Source organism: Heterodontus francisci, chromosome 14 (assembly GCF_036365525.1).
Source record: "Heterodontus francisci isolate sHetFra1 chromosome 14, sHetFra1.hap1, whole genome shotgun sequence".
Lineage (NCBI taxonomy): Eukaryota > Metazoa > Chordata > Chondrichthyes > Heterodontiformes > Heterodontidae > Heterodontus > Heterodontus francisci.
Window position 1 is genome coordinate 46,818,093 of NC_090384.1, and position 23,571 is coordinate 46,841,663.

The 23,571-nt window shown below is 43.7% G+C and overlaps 1 protein-coding gene across 5 annotated transcripts in view; it reads left to right on the top strand.

Annotated features, from left to right (window-relative positions):
- LOC137377021 (guanine nucleotide exchange factor for Rab-3A-like) overlaps nucleotides 1-21,384 on the top strand; it is a 91,531-nt gene extending 70,147 nt beyond the window's left edge. For 2 of the 5 annotated variants that reach the window (XM_068046160.1, XM_068046163.1), the window contains exons 6-11: nucleotides 2,119-2,247; nucleotides 3,264-3,376; nucleotides 3,466-3,489; nucleotides 12,151-12,250; nucleotides 16,030-16,096; nucleotides 16,857-21,384. In XM_068046160.1, the coding sequence (XP_067902261.1) occupies nucleotides 2,119-2,247; nucleotides 3,264-3,376; nucleotides 3,466-3,489; nucleotides 12,151-12,250; nucleotides 16,030-16,096; nucleotides 16,857-16,939 (516 nt within the window). In that variant the 3' untranslated portion in view covers nucleotides 16,940-21,384. The remainder of the gene's footprint in view (nucleotides 1-2,118; nucleotides 2,248-3,263; nucleotides 3,377-3,465; nucleotides 3,490-12,150; nucleotides 12,251-16,029; nucleotides 16,097-16,856) is intronic. The other 3 variants (XM_068046162.1, XM_068046161.1, XM_068046164.1) reach the window with 3 other exon arrangements.
- The last annotated feature ends 2,187 nt before the right edge of the window (nucleotides 21,385-23,571 follow it).

A 23,571-nucleotide genomic window follows, 5' to 3' on the forward strand; every position in this document is an offset into this window, starting at 1 on the left:
TATGGTAAAACTAAAATGGCACCACCACTAGCAAACCTGAATCCATAGGGCTCAGACTAATTACATTTGGTGGGGTGGCTTTGTGTTTATTTGATCCAGCAAATTGCTGATCTCACTCATGGGCAAGTACCAGGCAGAACCTTGGCAATACTGACAGGCGAGGTTCAAAGAGTGTGTAAAGCAATGTATACATCTGCATCTCTGTGCCAACGGTCACAAAGGGGTGTTTTGGCAAAACTCTGAAGACATTTGCTATTTTCTGTGTGGGAATAGTGTTTGTTTGACTTGGAACTAAAGAATGGGTGATAAATCTGTGTTTTAAAAACTGAATTCATGCATCACCCTGGGCCTGAGGGTCTCTGATAGTTCACCGGATTCTTTATCCCAAGTATTTGCTGGTTATGTTCTCTCGCTCTCTATACTCCCCAGCTTCACTATTTCCCGCCCTCTCTTTCTTGCCCTCTTTCTCCTGCTGCTCACTTTTAAAGGCATGGTGGGTTGAATTCACATTGAAGTGATTCTGGTGTTGACCCTGTGTCTTTATCTCTTGGTGTATTGGTGAATTCCCTGTCTCTCTGTTCTAATATTCGAACTCTACTAACACTGACTTTTCATGGTGCTCCTGAAGGCAGGAGTGCCCGCTCTCCTCTCTTTGCTGCTCTGCATCGTTCCCGGGAGGGCGATTTATGTCACACCTGAGCCATATGAGCATCTTGCCAAGCCATCATCGATGCAGGAGCATCAGGTACTGTTGCCGCCTTGTGCTGTGATTGCCCTGTCATGTGTAAGTGTCTCATCATTATATTTGTGTGATTGTGTTTTATTCCTCTTTAATATTAAACCTGGATGAAAAAGGATTTACAGGAGAGACGGGGTGTGGTGGATTAGACCCTGGCTATTCACATCCAGCCCAGGCTTTTGGAGTGAAAGTTTTCTCTCTCTGCTGGTTACAAGGGACATGCATGAAAATAGTTGCAGCTTTCTTACTACATTTCTCAGTAAGTGTAATATATAGCACAGGTTGCTAATTTGGCACAATGTTGACATTCTCACCTGGTAATCAACAGCAAACATTTAGAATTTTCACTCAAAGAAAGAATTGGGAAATTAAAGAAAGAGGAGGAATCAACTGTGCATCTGGACATTGAGTGAGCTTGTGTGCAGTGATGCTGCTTACATCAGCCTGTTCTGACCCAAATGCATCGCCTCCTCTGACTGAGGTGCACCACTCCCTTACCCACAGAACAGTGATTGGGTTTCACTTCTTGCTCATTATTAATTTCTGTGATGTATAAGGCTGATAAAATAACACTTTTTTTGAAAAATTAGTAAAGACATAGAATCATGCCAAAGACTTGCAGGTTGATAGGTTAATGGGCAATTTCTAATGGCCACTAGTATAGGTAGATGGTAGGGAAATATAGGGGATGTGGTAGGAATATGGAATTAGTGTAGGATTAGTATAAAATGGGTGGTTGATGGTCGGCACAGACTCGGTGGGCTGAAGGGCCTGTTTCAGTGCTGTATCTCTTTTTAAAAAAAAAAAAAGCTGATTCTGATTTCTTTTTGTAAAAGGTAAATCTCTGTCCCCCAGTGGACCATGGGGGTGTGCACGATTGTACTGAACCATACGGACCAGGAAGACCATAGATGTCATTCCTGGCGTGTAGTGAGGTAGCTGATCTCAGTCAAGGTGGTAGTTAGAGCCCTATAATTGACTGGTGTTTCTGGCTTCGGGAAGGGAAGAATTAGTGAGGGACGTTGCTTTTGGTTACAATCCAGTGAGACCCTTTCCCTTCGCCCAAGCTGGAATGTATGGATATGCGTGGACATCCAATAAGGAAAGGATTGTGTTTGGCTGTGCTGCATTCCATGGTGGAATAGCTTGTTAACATTCACTGGTAATGCTTAGAAATGCCTACTTGACTGAGGTGCTAATGTGGGTGCCTGTGGAGTCGTGCCACAGTGAGGGTCAGCATCGTTGGGAGAGAAGGGAAGAATAAGAGTTACCTTGACAGCTAATTGGGGGTCAGATGGAGTTCCTTTCTTGCCCATCCCACTCCGATTTAAAGGCTACTATACTGTTGCTCCTGATGCTGCGGTCTTTCTGTTTTACAGATAGACCTGATTTTGTTTGATGAGTTCCAGGCGTGGAAGGAGGAACCAACCCTGGATAAGGCTTGCCCATTCTTAGAAAGGATATACCAGGAGGATATCAGCCCATGTCTCTCCTTTGCCAAGCACGAGGTGAGTTTGTGCATGCCAATGGATAGCCTTTGGAATGAGCTGCCATCAGACAGAGCACAGTGGTTTCCTGGTGGTGATAGTGTTCTGGAGGATGAATATTTATCCTTCACGTAGCCCATAGACCTCCCCTCATGTCTAGGCTGGTACCTCTGAGGTGTAGCATGGTGACTTGAGTCGGCTGGTTTATAAACATGCAGACCTGGATTTTGAGTTTCTTGCACCTGGTTTCTGGTTAGATTTGGGGATTCTGCACTTCTGGGGTTTACTGCTGGAAAACATTCAAATTAAGAGTTTTAACATCCAATTTCTTTTCTCCCCTATGCCTCTAAACTGCCTCAGGATATAGTTCTACTTTTAAAAGCACTTTTAAAAAATAAAATTTATGTTGATTGCAGCACTTTAGCAGCAGAGGGGGAATTTAAAGGGCAACAAAGATGAGTGTAATAGGCTGCGTTATTTAAATTTTTAAAAGCAAGGAAAAGAAACTGGAGGAAGAGTGGACTGAGCAGGGCTGCTTCTATTCGCTGCCTTGTGGCTGATTTTCCAGAGTGGCTGTGCATCAGGAAATTAAGCCAGAGAATGAGGAACTCATAACATGAGATAGGTATGGGGGAGGGGAAAACCATTCAACAAGTATTAGACTTTTATGAACTATTTTTCAAACAGCATTTGGTAAAATGAATCTCTTTTTTTGTTGTGAAATATAAGAATATTATGTTAAGATTAATATATTTTCTGTTTCTCTTTCTTGCTGTCATTCCCTCTCCCTTCCCTTTATCAATCTTGCATGCTATGTGATTGTATGCCTCACTGTCTTGCTATTCATCTCTCTCTGCCTCTTGTTTGTCTCTCTTTTGTTCTGTCCCTCACTCTTGCACGTGCTCTCTTGCAATTTTGTGCGTGTGCGCTTTCGTTCACGCCGCCTCTCTCTCTCTCTTCCCCCTCTCAACGCATGCTTCTCTCTCCCTCTCTCGTCCCCTCTCTCGCCCCCTCTTTTCCACCACCCCCCCTCTCAGCTGACTGAAGCAGTGCAGGCTGCTGTGGAGAGCAACACTTTGAGTATAGAGCCAGCTGCTGCCCAAGCATTACCAGTAGTCAAGGCCTCATCCATAGAGTGTGGAGGACCAAAGTAAGAACATGTTCTTTCTTTGTAGCCTTTGTTCTGCTCGTTAATTGGTCTGATTGTTCTCTTCATTTAATGTTCTTTCTCTCTTCTAGTGGGTGGCGGGCTGAAGTATTGACGTAAGTGTTTACATGGATATTCCTGATCCTAAGCATACTAACTCCTGTTTACAACCAGCGTTCACTCACCGTATTAACACAGCTTCTGTAACCTCATTGTGCCTGCCAAACTGTATTTTAGGGGCCATGGTGCTGCAGTGTGTCAGACTCTGCTCTTTTTGTCCCAGATCTGGCTTCGCATCTTGTTCACATTGGTGTGATAAACACCATCTCTGCCTGCTGGCTGTTACAGTCCAAAGTGAAATGCACAGAACATTTTCAATTCAGCTCCTAGTGGCTATTGGCCCAAAGCATGAAACTGGCTCTAAAATTTCCAATCCCGATTCGGCGAGATGCAGTATGGTTGATGTGAGAAATGGATAATACCACATTGATGCAGCAGAGGGCTCTGTGCTCTGGTTGGGGCCGAGGTATAATACTGGAACAGAGAAGCACATATGTATTCAAACTTCTTCATGGACTTTAGGAAGTTTGCGAGTAAATTGCAGAGATCCATCTAGAAGAACAAGGGTAGTAGATGCATGAGGGACCCCCCCACTGCAAGTTCCCCTCCAAGTCTCACATCATCCTGACTTGGAAATATGTCACCGTTCCTCCTTTGTTGCTGGATCAAAATCCTGGCACTCCCTCTGTAACAGCACTGTTGGTTTACCTGCACCAGATGGACTGCAGCAGTTCAAGATGGCAGCTTAATCACCACCTCCTCGAGGGCAATTAGGGCTGGGCAACAAATACTGGCCTTGTCAGTGATGCCCACATCTCCTGAACGGATTAAAAAAAAAATCCAGTTTCTGTCCATCTGTCATAAGATTTCTGTATTTGTTGTTTTTTTTCATGCCAGCAAGCCAATAAATCTGCTTTCTGTAATGGTAATACTCTTCTCTTTGGGTAACTAATACTGTCTTTCAGACATTGGGGCAGGAGTCCATACAAATATATCTATATGCACAGAGGGTCCCCCTGGGTGCGCCAGTATGCGCAGAGGGGTTCCCTCTAACTATTTAGAGGAGGTGATCGAATACTCTGCAGGTTACTGGGACATGGTGGGTGGCGGGCATGTTGTCTGTGGATGGGGTGGCAGGCATGTCTGTGGAGATGATTCAGACAGTGTTTGACTGATAGAGTTTTGCTTGATTTACCTTTGGGGATCAGGGAGTGTTCATGCAATAGGTCTCTTCAGGAGATGAAATTGGTGGGGCAGATTCTGATATTGTGTGGAACAAACAGGTACCGTGGGTCGAGTGGCTTTTTCTCAGTTCATGCTTTCCTGTGTCTTAATTTAGTTCTGCATTTCTGAGGGTGTTCTGTAGAGGGTGATACGACACCATACTGAGTGGTCACTAAACTCGTTAAATATGCAATTTCTAAATACAGGGGGCAAAAACAACCAGTGATCCTGTCTTTCATCTAATCTGAGGTAATATTAAAAATGTTTAATGTAAGGTGTATAATACTGCTTCTATCACTAACAGTTGTAACCATTATGGAATTCCGAACATTGTTTCCTATTGAGAAGCATGGCACCATCCATCATACCCTCAAACAGGCAAGATTAGTATTTAGAGGAAAGGGAGGCAGTTGGTACTGACTGCCCTCTGGGGCAGTGAGTGTGAGGTCAGTCGGTACTGACTGCCCTCTAGCACAGTGAAAACAAATCTAGATGGTATGCAGTGCTCCTAGCACAGTGAATGTAGAATTGATTTATATAGACTGTGACCCAATATACTGAATGTAGAGTTAGTTTGTATACTCTACCCCAGCACACTAAACATAGACTTGTTGATAACACACCATCTCTAGCACAGTGAATGTATAGTTGATTGGTACACATTGCCTCCAATGTAGTGAATGTAGACTGGTATACTCTACCTTAGCACTTTGAATATATAATTGGTTGGTATACTCCACTTCCAGTTTGCTGAATGCAGACCTGGTTGTTATACACCATCCCATATCTAATGAATGGTTATATAATTGAATACAATGGATGAACACTTAAATGAGGCAACAGGATTTGGTGCTGAAGCAGGAGAGAAATGCCAGTTTTTGGGTGGGTTCTCTACGTAGAGCTGAATGATGGGATGGGACGTGGCCTTTCCTCAGTCCTACACTTACGTTCAGAATTCTGAATAGCAGAAATCCTGATTGAAACAGGATTAGTAAGCCATTTCCAGTGGATTGTATATAGGGAGAGAGCGAGGCATGAATGTGTTTTGATACAAGATCAATGAGTTCACTATATTGTCATTTGCTAAGTGAATGATCTGTAAACATTTTAATGAGTTAGAGGAGGCTTTTAAACATCAATTAGTATCCCTTATTCATAAATCTACCCTGCCTACACACTTTCTCACCATATGTCTCAATTCCTTCTCTTTCCAGAACACATCTAATTGACATTAAACACATTTTTACTGTTCATTTCAATGATCCTCCCTAGTAACATATTCCATAATTCTGCAGTTTGGGTGAAAAGTTCCATACAACTTCCCTCCTTACTGCTCATTTCATTCCAGGGAAAATTAGTTTGAAATTAAGATTTCCTTTAATGAGTTTTAGTAAAATTGTAATATTTCTTTGAAACTGTTCAATGATTTTGCTGGAAATAGGGCAGAAGAATTTTTCTTTTCATTTGAACCTTTCACAGTAGTCCACAATCTTTTGTAAACTTGAGTTGTGTCATGCTTCTATCAGTGAGAGCACTCTCGATCACTGAGTCAGAAGATTGTGGGTTCAAGACACATTCCAGAGACTTAAGTACATAATCCAGGCTGATACTTCAGTGTAGTACTGAAGGAGTGCTACACTGTTGGAGGTACCATCTTGTGGGTAAGAAGGCTCTATCTGTTTTCTAATTAGGCAAATGTAAAAAAAAAAAATCCCATAAGGCTACTTGTAAAAGAGCAGGGGTGTTCTAGTGTCTTGGCCAACATTGTATACCTCAACTAACACCACCAAAATCAGATTAACTGGTCACTTATCTCTTTGTTGTTTGTGGGACCTAGCTGTGCACAATTTGGCTGCAGCATTTCTCTATCTTACAACAGTGAGTATGCTTCAAAAGGACTTTATTGACTGTAAAGCATTTTAGGATATCCTGACTTCGCCAAAGGTTTTATATAAATGCAAGTTTGTTCTTAAACTTGAAACCTTGAATTATATCTCCTTGATGTTTCTACTTTTCCTGAGTTGAATTCATAATGTTTTAGAAACCATGGTTGCTGGCAAATATTTATGCTGTGGTTACGGTGAAACCACATGAACAGATTGTCGACATTGCACCTTCCCTTTCTCTGTGTATGGACGGACGAGTGTAGCTGGCAGAGACCAACAACAGGTGTGCACTGATGAGAGCAGATGACGCTGTGAGGAATGAGATCTGTAAATACACTCGCCAGCAGAAATCCAAACTACTTGCTGATTAGGGGAAAGTTGTCACTGAATAGTTCAGCCTTCAGAATAATATACCCGAGTATTCTGGTATGCTTGTTTCTGCTAGCTGCCTCATTTTGTTGAAACCAAGACTGATTGTGCTAACTCATCCTTTCCCAGTACCTAAAAACTATTGAATTCCATGGCTCCCTTCCTCCTGATTCTATAAGCTTTTAAAACCCAAGCTTAACATCAGGCTCAAGGTGCTACTCCCGATCATATTTTTTGATTTACCATCCTGTTCCCTTCAGCATGATTTTCCTCCTGCTCTCTTCAACTTTGGTGGTTTGGCCCTAACATGGCCCTTCATCTCAATTTAGAAACTGCAGTTTTATACAAACACACCAAGCTAAATTCTAGTACATTTTCTGCATATTGCACCAGGTTTTTTCTTACAGCAAAGATATCCCACAGACTGTGTTTATGGTTAATAGCTGCCTGGAAAAATACTAAAAACAAAAATAAAATGTCTGCTCTCATACCCCTCAACTATCCCGGTCAAACTGGCTTGACAGTAAGCTCACCACTAAGAAAAGCAGTAGCGGTGCTCTAAAACTCCCATGGTATCAAAACCAGCTCGTTTACTGAAAACTGCATTCCCATCCCAAAGTCCAGCCTGCATTCTGCCCTTTCATCATATAGCAGACCAAGGGGTATGGCACCCATTAAACCCACTGTATATATTACAGGGTAATGAGTGTGGGAGAGATTACAAGGGAGGGATCCCAACTCTGACTTCAAATGGTAACCATCAGGAGATGGTTTGCTCTCAGTATTGGACCTCCATATTGCTTCGATAAATTATTTTCATGTGGTGGAGCGGTCTCTGCTGGGTTGAGGGAATATCTGAAAAGGTTTGGAGTCTATGTAAACAACTCCTCATGGGAGACCAGCTGTGTCCTGTCTCAGGCTTTAATCAAAATGTCAGCCTCCTTCTCTGAGCACATGAGGCCTGTGCCCACATTCCTAATGCCACATATGTGCCAGTTCCAGGTGGGATGGGGATTAGGAGCAAAGCCCTTTTTGGCCAGGTCGCTACTTCCTTTGCGCATGATGCGCTCTTGGGATCAGACAGAGAGAGGTGGGAAGCTGCATGCAGGAGCATTGAAATTCCGTGTAAATGACTCATCATTGTTTGGGATTCTGTTGGGCAGTTCCTGGAGTGGAGAATGCCCATGTAGACTAGTTGTCTGATATTGCCGGGCAGTGTTTTGATCAGATGTCCAAAGGGACAGCCAGCAACTATCAGGTAGGTTGGGTGGCAGGGTCTGCCATTCTAAGTTGTGACAGAGCTGCACTGTGGGTGGGAGGGATTCTGTTGCTCATTCTAACTAGTATCACTGGTACAAAATGTTGCTTATGCTTTATGCTGTTGCAGGCTGTTAAGACTTACAGCAGTGCACAATACCCTGTCTCTGTTTAGTACTAGCATTGAATCTAAGGCAGTAACCCTGCCCAGAGTTTGAGAAGTCCATTCAAAGTAGCTGAACTTGGAGAAATAGTCAAACTCAGTCAAGTTAAGTCAGATACTCGCAAAAAGTGGACAAGTGACTTATGCTGAGGCATGGTGGGTGAAGGAAATCAGCATCATGACCATTTATCATAGAAAAATAGGAATTGCTAGACGAATGTAGACCAAGTACCATCAAGTTCACTTGCCACCCTGCTGGTGATTGCAGGATACAATGATAACGGAGTTGTCGATTTAATCATAATATCAATCTCCATCAGTTAGTCTGGACCAGACCTAGGAATGATTCCCAGTAGCAAAGAGCCTTAGAGACCATAGATCCAAAGTCACCTTCTTCCCAAGCATGTTAGTTACCAGGTTATGTCTCCAATTACTCATATACTGTATCCCAAAATATTATTTCCTGAAAGAAAAACATTAATCCCACCTCTGGTACCAAACGTTGGTTCTGAGAGGGATCAGCGAACCAGGGCTGTGCTGTAATTGTGGGCTGGTCAAGGTGCCACTTCATTTGGCCTCAGTGTATATGGCCTAGGGAGGGAAAGAGATTAGGCACTGGGAGGTTGACATAGTTATTTTAAAGTTTAATTTTCTTTGATTTCACCAGGCAAGACGGGAGGTTAAATCAATGAATATGCAGATGTGTTAGCATAATGTCTTGTCTGCTGTTCCCCCATGTCCACTATCTAGGGATGTAACTAATCAAGGAAGGTAACCCGGTGTAACACTATTCCTGCATGAATCAGCACCTGCTGAAAAGAATAAAATAGGGAAAAATCTGAGGCAGGAATGTGATGCTGGAGCGATTAGCTGTAGGGCCTCTTTGTACCTGGTGGGGCTGGAGATTGCTGGAATGTTTTCCATGATTTGTATAAATGCTTATAATTCTTGCAGATCAAGTAGGAAGTGCTGTACACAGGGGACACGTAGGAAGATAATACTGCAGGATTAGAGAGCTAATGTAAATTTCACCTCACTCCACCTTCATCAGGGGAAATAAAAGAGAAAGTTCTTCCAATTGCACAACGAGGCAGGCTGTGAAAAGTAAGAGAAATACAAGAAAAATGAAATGGAACAGAAAAACTATGAAATGAAAAGAGGGCGAGAAAGATGGAGGGTAGAAGTATGCAGTAGTGGATACATTGGTGGTTATCTTTCAGAATTCTATAGGTTCTGGAAAGGTTCCTGCTGACTGGAAAGTAGCAAATGTAACCTCACTATTTAAGAACGGAGCGAGAGAGAAAACGGGGAACCACAGACCTGCTAGTTTGACTTTCGTAGGGAAAATGTTCAAATCTATTATAAAGGATGTGATAACTAGACACTTAGAAAATATGATTGGCAGAGCCAGCATGGATTTATGAAAGGGAGATCATGTTTGACAAAACTGTTGGAGTTTTTTGAGGGTGTTACTTGTAGCCTAGATAAAGGAGAACCAGTGAATGTGGTGTATTTGGATTTTCAGAAGGCTTTTGATGAGGTCCCACGCAGGTGGTTAATAAACAAAATTAGAGTGCATGGATTTGGGGGTAATATACTGGTATGGATTGAGAATTGGTTAACAGACAGAAAACCGAGTAGGAATAAATGGGTCATTCTCAGGATGGCAGGTAGTTTGTGGTGGGATACCGCAAGGATCAGTGCTGGGGCCACAGCTGTTCACAATCTACATAAATGATTTGGATGTGGGGATCAAATGTAATATTTCCAAATTTGCTGATGACACAAAACTAGGTGGGAATGTACATTGTAAGGAGGATGCAAGGAAGCTTCAAAGGGACTTGGACAGGCTAAGTGGGCAGGAACATAGCAGGTGGAATATAATGTGAATAAGTGTGAAGTGATCCACTTTGGTAGGAAAAGAAAAGTATTTCTTAAATAGTGAGAGGCTGGGAAGTGTTGAAGCCCAAAGGGACCTGGGTGTCCTTGTTCACGAGTCACTAAAAGCTAGCATGCAGATGCAGCATGCAGTTAGGAAGGCAAATGGTATGTTGGCCTTTATCGCAAGGGGATTTGAGTACAGTCGTAAAGAAGTTTTGCTGGAATTGTATACGGCCTTGGTGAGACCACACCTGGAGTATTGTGTACAATTTTGGTCGTCTCATCTAAGGAAGGATATACTTGCCATAGAGGGAGTGCAAAGGAGGTTCACCAGACTGATCCCTGAAATGGTGGGATTGTCTTCCAAGGAGAGATTGCAGAAACTGGGCTTGTATTCTCCAGAGTTTCAAAGAATGAGAGATGATCTCATTGAAACTTAAATAATTCTTACAGGGTGTGACAGGTTGGATGTAGATCGGATGTTTCCCCTGAATGGTGAGTCTAGAACCAGGAAGGGGTAGGCCATTTAAGACTTGGATGAGGAATTTCTTCACTGAGGGTGGTGAATCTTTACGAACATACAGATTGGGGGCAGAAGTAGGCCATTCGGCCCCTCAAGCCTGTTCTGCCATTCAGTAAGATCATGGCTGATCTGATTGTTTTGAATTTCACACTCCCATCTACCCCCGATTAACCTTTTGGTTCTCTTGCCTAACAAGAATCTGATCTTCCTCCGCCTTTAAAAATGTTCAATGACTCCCCCACCCCCACAACTAGAGGACTATCCCAGATGACTCTGGAAGCTCAATCATTGAGCATGTGCAAGACACAAATCGATAGATATCTGGATACTAATGACATCAAGGGATATGGGGATAGTGTGGGAAAATGGCACTGAGGTAGATGATCAGTCATGATCTAATTGAATGTCGGAGCAGGCTCGATGAGCTGAATGACCTACTCCTATGTTCCGTATGTGTTAATAGCACTTGAATATTCCCTGACCCATGTGACAGACACTTGGCCATTTTTAATCATTTTTCGTTGGGTTGAAGTAATGCCCAAGGTATGATGCACAATTAAGAATCGTACCTCTGGAATTTGTCCATGTCGGACTTTGCTCCTATTGTGGAGGAATATGTATCGCCTCTCTCATTTTTCAGTGAAGACACAGCAGGAATTGTGGAGGCCTTTTAGCCAGGAATGGTGGCAAAGGATTACTTAAATTTTTTCTAGCTCACTTTACATCGTGCCCACTTGACTTCAATAGGAAAAAAAATTGACCTGATTTCAGCCCCGTTAAGTTAAACTAACCTCAGTATTTTGAGTCTATTCTGATCTTTCTGGCTGTTGAAATAGATTTGCACACAGGTAAGCTGATAACATCTCCCAATGGTCTGGTCTACAGGGAGACATTGAACTAATTAGTTTCTATAAGGGTAAAAAGGCCAAATCATTGGAAAGATGAGTAGCTTGGCAACTGTGGTCACCTCCAGAGAGAGATTGATGGAGGGAAATGAGCAGGGATCCATGTGTCGTCTTCATGCTAGGGCCAGAAAATAATAGTGATTTTAATCTAAAAGATGCTACTTGCTTGTCAAAGGAGGTGGGTGGGGGGGGGGGGGGGGTGCAGTGGGAGGAAGAAGGTTTGCAGTCAGTTTGGGACCAGGTTTGTTAGCTAGGCCATTTTGGGGCCAGATCATGAAGATGAGCCAAGCTATAGAAAACGGGTTGCTTTTCTGGACCATCATCCCTTGTTGAGTAATATCATTAAATACTGTTCATGTACTCAAGTCCTGTCTAAATTCAAATAGGCCTAATTGAGACCCTCACCTGCTTAAGTGATGCAGGCACTACTGCTGGCAAATATATTATCCGACAGAAAGCTAATTGGGATCGGTCCTTTACTGTGACTCTTTGTTGTTCCCACTTCATAGGAAATGTGCACTGAGTGGCCTGTCCAGAACCTGTAAACATCGCATCAAGCTGGGAGACTCAGGAAATTATTTCTATATTTCACCATCCTGCAGGTCCAGGGTATGTACAAGACAAAAGGAGGAGAGGACTTGTATTACAGTGCGTCAGAACCACACTAAACAGGGTTTAAGACAAAAAGATGTTTGTCTTCAGGATGTGAAAGAAAAATATTGTATTACCTGGTACCTGGGCAAGTATCTGCTAAATCACATTTTGAAGAGAGAGTCTACCATTCAGATCCCTGTTATGTATGAGTTTGAGTGTATATGTGGGTGCGTGAATGGGGGTTTGTGCACAATGTGCATCTCCCTATGCATAAATCACACCCCTCCCCTACCCTGACACTCTAATTTTGCTCCCATCTTTTCCCAACTGTCCTCAACATAATTTCCTTCATGATGCTCACAAACTGCTTCTTTAACCTCCTTCCAGCCCCCTTGCTGATCACCCAACTTCCTCTCAGCCCTATGTTTGCTGATATTGTAAATCTCCCCTAAACTTCAGCCATTGTTCCTGTCCCTTTTCACAATCACTGTTATCACCATCACTCCCCCACTCCCCAAAACCTTTGTTTAAAAAGCTCACTTTTGCCTATCTGTCTTCTCAAACTAACACCTTGGCTGGAACTTTATGCTCTCCTCTGCAACGGGTTTGGAGGCTGTGAGAGCATAAAATTGGATGGGATGGTGGCGGCAGGTGGGGGGGTGGGGGTCTCACCACCATCTCTCTTATCCGCCAAAATTTAGTCTGGGGCAGAAAGGCCTATGAATAGCCTTCCCTGCCTGCTGCCAATTGATGCCCTTAACTGGGTAATTAACCCTTAATTAAGAGCCTCTTCCCGCCGCAGCAGCAATTACCCGGGCATCCCTCTTGTCGCAGGGGAAGCATGGCGCGAAAAACCATGCAGGCTGTTTCCTAGCTACAGGGGCGGAGGGGTCTCATTCAAAGGTATTTAGTGCATGGATGAGGGACCCGGCATCGGGATGTGGGGGGGTGGGGCCTTCTGTGGGCCTCCCCCCGCCCTTGCTGCTGACACCCTCCGCCCCGCGAAACTCCTCCCGCCCTGTGAAACCCCTCCCGCCCTGACCTACCTTCAACCTGGTTCCAGCGCTGCTCTTCAGTGTCTGGTCACTGCAGCTACAGCCTCTGTGGTGGTGCTGCTAGCTTCTGATTGGCCGGCAGCTGTGAAAGACCGTGACTTCCGGCGACCGCATCCTAAATTGTATGGGAGGCCTTATGATGTCCACTTGAGTTCCTGATTGGCACGGAATTTGGTGGCATGGGGATCTCGATGTCGAGACCCCTACTGCCAGCATAAAATTCCACCCCATATCTGCACTCCGATTTCTGCCTCACCCACAGGAATGAGGCTGCCCTGGTCAAAGTCATAAATAGCATCTGATGTGACTACACACAGCTTTCTATCCTTCCTCATTCCCTTCAGTCTCTCTGCTGTCTTCTGAACTGTTAACCACTAGTGCCAGCTATGGCTTACTGGCTGCATTCTTGCCTCTGAGTCAGAAGGTTGTGGTTTCAAGACCCATTCCTGAGACGAGAGTACATAATCTAGGCTGACGCTCCAGTGTGGTACCGAGGGAGTGCTGCATTGTCTTGCGAATGGTACGTTAAACTGAGGCCCTGTCTGCCCGCTCCAGTGGATGTAAAAGATTCCACGGCATTATTTCGAAGAAGTGGGAGTTCTCTCTGGTGTTCTGGCCAATATTTATCTCTCAACCAAAATCATTAGAACCTGATGATCTTGTCACTCTCATTGATGTTTGTGGGATCTTGGGGCTGGATTTTGCAGTGATTGTTGGGATCCCAGAAATCCGGCTCAATTCCAGAGGGGGAACACGGAAGTGGCTGTGGTGGGACGTCAGTCGCGATCTTTCTGGAGGTGGCCAATTAAGCCACCTCTGCGAGCCCCGTCCAATTAATGACAGTAGGTGGACCAGGGAACCGGCAGGCCCAATCAGAGGGCCCTTAGCGATGTCCGGCCGCCGGCCCTACAGGAAGAGGTGGGCACTGCCGATTGTAGTTAGGAGAATGTGAAGGCACCTTGAAATGGAAGGGCAGTGGGGGTGGGGTGAGGGGGGGGGTGCGGGCCTGTCTGTATTCGGGAAGATCCTGGCATCACCAATTTGACCCCAAATAGGGACTTAATTGAGCCTAATTAGCTACCCTCTGTTGCCAGGTGGCTAGCTAATGGCAGTCAGACCTCGCCTCCGGCAAGATCGATCAGAGGCAGGATTGTGCATAACCCCTCCCCAATGTGAGGTTCTCTAATTTTGCTCCCTGTCCCACCTCCAAACCAGTCTCCATTGCTATGAACAAATTAGTTGTCAGCTCTCTTACATTACAACACTGACTGCACTTGAAAAGTACTTTGGCTGTAAAATGCTTTGGGGCATCCTGAGGTCATGAAGTTTTCTTATATTCTCCACTAGTGTTCCTCTGATTCACCTCTATGCAACCACACACTCCTGGTTCCATACCTTCCTGTCACCCCATCTCCCCAACTGCCATCTCCCACACCCAAACTGTGACCCACTTTGTGTCTCAGTGCTCCATCCTTCTTTCCTTCCTATTTGCTGTCTACTTTCCATCTTTTTGCAACCCCATCTAGAAGTACAGCACCAGCTTTCACACATACCCTTCATACACCATCTGCTTTAGGGCTGCTACTTTACTATCTGATGTCAGGTTGCTCATTCAGCCTCCAACACTGAAGTCACCTTGTCTGGCTGTCACCAGCTCCCTGGTGCTCTTGATCCAACTCCATCCATCTTCTGGTTGTGCAGTCAGGGTAGATGTGCAGCCTTGGTGTTCTGCTCAATGTTAAGCTGAGCTTTAAGCCCCACTACCTTGTACCTCCAGACCATTGCCCACTTACAACCGCATCTCTTCTTGCCACTGACAAAATCCATATCCAGGCCTTCAGTGCTTCAAGAATTGATTTTCGGAGCTATTTTTCTTGCGTGTATCTGCAAAAATTCTATTCAATCCAGAACTCTCCAGCAAGAGTCCTGCCCCACAGACCTATCCCCACCCCCCCGGGTCCTTTTCCTCACTCAGACCCACTGGCTGTGTCCCAGAAAATCAATTTCAATGCTTCCTCCCTCCTCTTCAAATTACTCTGTGGACTTGCTCAGACTTTTATGGGTAATCTTTTCCAGCATATGTCAGCATTCTCTGTTCCTCTGTCTCCAGATTATTGTTTATTCCCTGCACTGTTTGAGGCTGATATTTCAATTTTTATGCATCTCCTCAAATCTCCCTAAATACAAATCTAGTCAACTATGCCTTTAATCTCCTTTTCAGATTCCTTTTACATCAAGCTCCGTACCCAACTCTTTCCTCTATGACATCTACACCTATTGGAGGAGCACGCTTAAAAATTCACATTGTTGTGGCTGAGTTTTTCTCCATCTGTGTAAATGTCTGCTGCATACAAGGTGCATGTCTCTTGGGTACAAACAATGTACAGTTCCCTATAACATGTAGCAGTGTTGGTGATCCCACAGTTAGTCCTGTGACTTGGCGCTCATCTTGTGTTCCTTTTGTTTCTAATAGTGTCTTATTAACTTCTCACCATTGGCTGCCACATATGAGAGAGAATATCCCACAATAGCTGCAGAGGTTCCTGCTACTGCTGTGTGATATATGATTTGAACCCAAGTATTTCACTATTGACAATGGCAATGTTGGGAGAACCCCCATTAAAACTTTAGGGCAAGGTGGTTAACATTTGAACAGATCAAGAATCTCTGTCTATGGGTGGGTTTTGCTATAGATTTATATTTGACCAGCTTGTAACTGTGTTGATATCTCTTCCTCAGATTACTGCTGTTTGCAACTTCTTCACTTATATTCGTTATATCCAGCAGGGTCTAGTCCGACAAGATGGTAAGATCATTTAAGGGTCTTTTTTTACTTCCGAATTGAAGATGAAAGATTAAAGCCTATTGTGACCTTTTCAACACCTCCAAGATTGAAAAGAATAAAATAGGGAGACAAAGTAAATTGAGAAGTAGTAAAAAAGTGACGTCAAGTTTGCGATGCATGCAGTTCCTACACCAGCCATCCTGTAGTCACTCTGAGTGAGATGACCATTGCGATTGAATGACCCCTGGATGAAGGCAGGATTGGTCTTGTGAATTTAATGCAACCAGTGCCACCATAATACTGGTGGTTGCAGTCTGTTGGCCATGGCTCAGTTGATGGCACTCTTGCCTCTGAGTCAGCAGGTTGAGAGTTTGGGTCCCACTCCAGAGACTTGAGCACAAAAAGGAAAGCTGGCACTCAGTGCAGTACTAAGGGAGTGCTGCACTGTCTGAGGTGTGGTCTTTTGGCTGAGACATTAAATCAAGGCCCAGTCTGCTCTCTAAGGTGGACATAAAAGATCTCATGACACTATTTCAAGGAACAGCAGGGAGTTATCCCCAGTATTTATCCCTCAACCAACAGCAATATAAAAAGATTATCTGGTTATTATCACTTTGTTTGTGGAAACTTGCTGTGTGCAAGTTCAGAATTGCCTTTTTCATGTTGCAACAATGACTATACTTCAAAAGTACATCATTGGCTGTAAAGCGCTTTGGGACGACCTGAAAGGTGTTATGTAAATGTAAATCTTCCTTTCTAATTTGCTTTCTTCTCTTTGCAGTGGAACAGATGTACTGGGAAGTGATGAAACTGAGGAAGGAGATGTCTGTTGCGAAACTGGGATATTACACAGAGGAGTCATAGTCTTTAAGTTAATGCCCCAGATTCAGGACTAGGCTGCACAGGGGCAATTCAAGGGGCCATTAATTTACACAATGGATTTAAACAATATGGAAAGAAACACAATCTAAAAACAAACACCAGAGCCTTTGCTTCCATGATGAGCAGGAAACAAATATGAAGTGTGGTAACATGCCCAGGATGAGTGAGTGAGTGACTGTCTCCATAGCCTGTATTTAAGAAAAAAAAAATGCCGAGGAGAGACTGTGGATGATATACAGGGTAATTTTATTATTACATTAGCCATTGATCAAAGATTCTGTAACTTTGATCTCTTTGTTGCAACAGCCAAGGATTGTAAGACCTCCACAACTCCGCTTTTGTGCCTAATAGGCCTCAGTGGCTTAATATTTTGTTTTAAGTGGCATAAGATGGGAAAAAGCGGTTGCTAGGGTATCATTTCAAGGAAAAATAAGTGTTTTTTTCAATGTAACAATGGAGCACTGGCCTTTCAGTTAGGGCAGTAGGCCCAGCATGATTGGTCAGTTGGTTTTGTCCTCTAATGGGGTGCTATTCACCAGCTCATTAAAAAGCCTTGGGTGAAGGGCCAGTGTTAGGACTGATTCAGTGAACTTTTCTTGCTACTTCATGTCAGCAGATAATGGCAGTGATGTGGCAGAGCAATGTGCAGTGAAAGGTGGAAGTGTAGAGACAGGTGATGTTGAGAACAAGAAAGGTGATATATGAGGAAAGGAGATGGTATATGTAAATTGTTCCATAAGAATGGGTGTCGTGGGGTCCAAGATACAAGATTAAACCCAATGTAGCAGAGAACACTGACCCTGATGAATCTCTCTTCCCAATCACATGCTCCCTCCACTCATCACATTGACTCAGGTCTTTTCCCAGTTGCACTGTTGCAAGAAGTGTGCTCTTCCCAACTGCCCAATGCTCACAACCCAAGCTGCAGCTTATCCAGATAAACTTTTCTTCCTCTTGTCCCACTGTACCAGATGGTGCGCCCCTTCCATAGAGGCTCAGAAAGACTAGCCTATTTTCCCTTGTGTCTTCTCACAGATACAGTCACTCAATGAGAACAAGCACAATCTAATTACTATAATTTGAGAAGCTGTTGGCTTCACATCTTGGATCAGCCCTGATTTGAGAGCAGTAGATGAACTTCTCAAACATCAGACCTGATTGTTTTGATAGGTTTTCACTATATTTATGATTGCTGGGATAGCTACAGCTCTACAGAGTTCGGTTAAGAAAGACTTGCATCTCTGTTAACACCTTAGCAAATCTTGTAGATGTACTTAATACAATGCGTTACTTTGAAGTTAATGCAGGCAAAATTTCCTGAAGCTATTTTGAAACTTTCTCCATATTTTAAACATAGCCTTTTTCACATGGATAGGCCAGGATTAGGCTGAATTGAATCCAGAATCAAGCTAGTTTTTACTTAAATCACTTCTGTATTAATCATTAACTTCTCCCAGTTTAACTTCTCCCAGTCAGTGATAAGTGGCAGCAGAAAGCAGTTCTTTTAGTGAATGTCCGTGAATCAAAGTTTCCTTTTAAAACGGGAGTGGGGTCACTCCCGATGGTTCATTGATGAATGTAGCACCCAGTGTCAGATCAGGAAAGTCCCAGGTTTGATCTATCTCTTCAGAGTTAAATCATGCTGGCCAGCAAAGAAGCTGAGGTGCTCCAATTAGCCTCAGTCACCTGGGCTAGAGAGGGGAAAAATCAGCCAAGGTTCCTTCCTCTGATCACTATCCAGTGATTCTTGCTGAAATGTGCTCCTGAGTGGATGTCAGATAAGGACAGGTCATGGGCTGGTTCTGATGCCTGTCATGCTCAAATAGCCTGGAGGACATTCACTATATACACACACCAGGGGTGCAACTAACAATTTCAAGTTTGTAGCACCTCCAGCCCCTGACCACTAAACTGCTTTAACCATAAGCCCACATGCAAACTTTGCCGACATTGTCTGAATTGCCAATTCTTACCCTCTGGAAAAAAAATTGCTCTGAATGAGCAAGAATCCAAATATTTCCTGGTCATAGACACAATCCTGCAAAAGAATTGTACGCAACTGTACTGTTGCTAGGTCTCTGACACACACATTGGCCATTTGGGTGAATATCAGAGGGATGCCAACCTGTGGAACTATAACTCAGCAACAGTCTGTTGAAAAAGAGGAGGGATATTGATGTACTAGCCATACTGTAGTATTCTACCAGGAGGGGGCTCACCTGCCTGGAGTTCTGTACAAAGCGTTTGCAGACGAATTGGGTTTAAGGAACTGTTGGTCAGCACTGTGCATTGAATTTGTAAGAGAAGGTGATTGAGATGTGGTAAAGAATGGCTTCCTGGAGGTTAAATAACTTGTTAAGGCAGTACAATGGGACCAGCACCCACAATCTAGGGAGGGAGAGGACAAAAATTAAAGAATTTGTCTGTGCTGAAAGTGGAAATTTTGTGAAGTGAATCTGTCCAGGGAAGACAGGATTAGTCTTGTCTGTGATGCCATCCACAGTCTAATGGTCTGTGGATACTCAGTCTTTAGGCTCATGTGTAAAGAGCTGCAACCTGGGCTAGATGCTGGAAGGCGAGCTGCACCATGAAATTGAGCCTCTGCAAAATGGAACTGCTTCAGGAAGTCATGGGAGAAGGAAATTGTGTGTTGGATGTGGGGTTTAAAAAAAAAAAAAATGTTATCGATGGACCGAATGCACTAGTGAGAGGGCCACTCACAGGGAGGGAGTTCTCAAAGATTGCAGTAATGCCACTCACATAAGGGGTTGTCTGTCGGTTATCGGATCCCGACAGTCTATCGATGCCACAAATCATTGCTATTGCCATCATGCTTCCTGCAACTTTGTGTATTTGTCATGCTCTTTTACAGAGTCCCACTATTTCACCTTCAACTTTGCATGATCTCATCTCCCAGATGAGACCCATTCTGACCCTACCTGTTGGAATGTTCATTCTGCAACTCACTGTTACTATACACAGGCCACTCCATTTCAACATTTACTGTGTTCATCACTCTACTCTACCAGCTGATACTCAATATCTTTCTAGTGTTCCAGAAGCATCTAGCCTCTGCTTCTGTGCTTTTGTCAGGGTCCAGGTCTCGGCACTATACAAGGGTGGGCTGGACACTAGCCTTGTATGGATTACTTTTCACATTCCATAGAAATCTCTCCTCTTCCAGAATGGTTTTCATAATCTGTTAAATAAGAGAACATTATGTTTCTCATGTTAATGCATCCAGCAAAGGGGATGCAAGATCTCCTTGGTAACCAGCTTCTTCAGCAATAAGTGCCGTGACCTCTGTGTAAAGTCTCCAAATGCCTCAGTATCTTGGTACACTTTATCCTGAGAATGAGAACCATTATTTTACTAGAAGTTTCAGTTCTTAATCTTGAATTACAAAATAGCTTGTGCCGTGTATCATTCCTTTTCATGTTTAACTTGTACTAGAGTATTATAATCACTAAGAAATTCCTTTTATAATCCATACATTTACTATTAAAGGAGCACTGTCAAATGTTTGGCAAACCTTATCTAAAAGTAATTCATGCCAATTTTCTCCCCTTCTACATTAATGGTGCTGCCTCTTGCCAAGATGCACAGGCACTGGTTGCCCTCCAGTATTTGGCCCAAGTGGCCATTCTTCAGCTTTGTCAGTGAGTACTGGCAGGCTTTTCATGGAAGATAGCCCAGGAGAGCCAGATTCTCCAGATGATAACCACATATGTACTTTCCCGCAGGGCTCACTGGGTAGTGATCAGGAGCAGGACCCCTGGCTCTTTTCTCTCTCTCCTAGCAGTGGTGCACTGCGGCAAATTACAGCAGCCCTAACATCACCCAGCTGAGAGTAGCTAATTCAAACAAATCTGAGACCATCTTGTCTGAATGGCTCAGTGCCACACTGGGTGGTGTATTTACCCACTGAGTTATTGGGGAAATCTTGACGCAAATCACATCGTAGTCAAATAACATCTTGTAAGATATCAACATTGCCAACTGGCTCTTCCTGTTCGCTATTCCCCCTCCATCCCTTGCAAAAAGGTTTGCCAAACATTTTTCCTGAAGGTAATGCTCCTTTAAGCTGCATGGTGCATGCTTAACTATTTTTTAAAATTGTCTGTTTATTCAGGTATCATTAATTCCAGTGTTAATTGTGGAGAATTGTGTCCTCCACTTGCCAAACATAATGGCTATTGGACACAGGGACCCCTGTCTCTCTGAAAATCAGTTGGAACTTTCCTTCTAAGAGTTGGACTGACTGCACAGTTATTCAAATGTCTAATACATTTCTACAGTGTATGAAATAAATACTAATAAAAACTGACAACTTTCTCCTTTGAATGAACAAAGTGATGTTGGGCATAGTTTTAAAAAATAAATATTTTTTGGCATGTTAATAAATCATAGACTGGAAAAAATTATGGGCTTCGGGTGGTTTGTATATAGAATAATGGATACCTGGAAATGAAATAGGGAACAAAAGAAAAGTCAGATGCAAAAATGCGATTTTTCCTATCTAGAATCCTGACTGTCCCATTATAAAATATTGAAGATTTCTAATATTAGCCTGGCACCATGTTATATGTGCACAATCTATATCTGTTCCATCTGCTGCTGTTCTCATACAGCAAGGCCAATTTTAACTCTGGTGGGGGAGGATGACACTGGTGTAGTAAAAATTGGCAAGCACTACTTAATGCTCTGTTGCCATATTTACTGAGGCCTTCCACTGCCTACCTGAATCGGGCAGGAGTTTCATTACTGTATGCAGACCAGCGTCATAGGAAATATTTATCCTCTCCATGCAATTCAGAGAGACAATTGGGAAGGGCGTATGACATGCATATGTTTCCCAGTTGAACCAACAGGTAAAGACGAAGAAACCCCAAAAATGTAAATTAATTTTTTTTGTAGGGCCAGAAAGGGCAGGTGTGCCCTTCACACCACAAGAAGTAAGTCATTAGTATCCCAGGCTCTCTCTGCTACTATCGCCGTCCCCCTCTCAGAAACTTCCTGCCTGCCAACTGGGTCAACCGCCAGTCCACCTGATATTCCAGGTGACGAGCTACAGCATATGGGCCATTTAGCTCGCTGGCACCATGGTAATGAAGTCCAGACCTCAAAATGGGCTGTGTGTTCTGTAAGCAGGTAACTTCACCATCCCCCCCACCCTCATCTCCACCCAGCAGCTTGTATATTCCATGCCTGCAGTTAAAATCTACACCAATCCAGCTACTGCTTGCGCTATCTACCTTCTGGTGCAGTTGTTTGCTTGTTTGTATAGGCAATCCATCTGTACCCATTTCTTGAAATATTATTGATGATGTCTTAATTCTGTCAACCAAGACACCTGTCACCTGATGTCCTTGTTCTGTTTTCACTATAGTCTGGTTACACTGGGTCAATCATGACTGGATGGGCTGGGGGGTGCGTTGCGTGCGTACATGGGAGGACAGAGTTACGGATTTGAAACCCAGCTGTCTGGGTTTCCCAGCAAACTCCACAGTCTGTGTCTTTGCTCGGACTCATCCAGAAATCAGTCTGATTGACAGGCATAGTTTTCAGTTGGACGGAGCAGGGTACAGGTAGGGAGCCTGCAGCTGCTGCTGAAAGAGTTGTGTGGGGGGAATCCAATTCCTGACTCCAGGGGCAGGGGTCCAATCCTGTGGGTGTTTGATCCCTGACTCTGGGGGTGGTGTCTTTGTATTAGGGACTCCGATCCAAGGGTAGAAGGTAAGCTTGGTAAATAGGGGGACGCTGTCCTGCTCTTGCTGGCCCACAAGCAGTGCTGTAAAGGCATTTACCTTCACCTCGAAGCTGCCCTTCCTTGAGCTGTTGGGTTTTCTGAGGCCTGGGAAACCTGACTGCTCTTGGATAAATCTGAAAAGTAGTTTGTCGGCTGCTGCCACCCTTATTATAATATTTTCCATGGTATTGCATAGAATGCACAGCACAAAAACGGGCCATTTGGCCCAACCAATCCATGTCCGTGTTTATGCTCCACTTGAGCCTCCTCCCATCCTTCCTGATCTAACTCGATCAGCATTCCCTTCTCCCTTGTGTGCTTATATAGCTTCCCCTTAAATGCATCTATGCTGTTCACCTCAACTCCATGTGGTGAGAGTTTCACATTCTCACCAACCTCAGCAAGTTCAGAAGAAAATTCTTTTCTCCCCCCCAATTTGATTTCTTGGAGACTATCTTGTATTGATGGCCTCCAGTTTTGCTGTTATCCACAAGTGGAAACTCATTTTCTGGATGCGAAATTTGGATTCTTAGCACCTGTATTTTGGGGCACTATGATTGTCCTTAAAGGACTAAAATGACATCTGTGGTGAGCACTTACAATTCTGGTGCAAGTCCCATTGGATGCCATATTGGTGAAGGTGTTAGCATTGATTTGATGCCAGCACTTTCGTTTTGGAGCTCAACGCTCTAGTTAATACTCTCTCTCAAGCACATACAACTAAACATGTGTTCGGCAGCAGGAAGGCCCCTCCACCAGCACTATTTAAAGGGAATCATCAACTATTTTCAGGTTAGTTGCTGATTGCTGTTTTTTATATTCATAGTTGAAATCAAAGAAGAATTAAAATATTGATGAGGAAGGT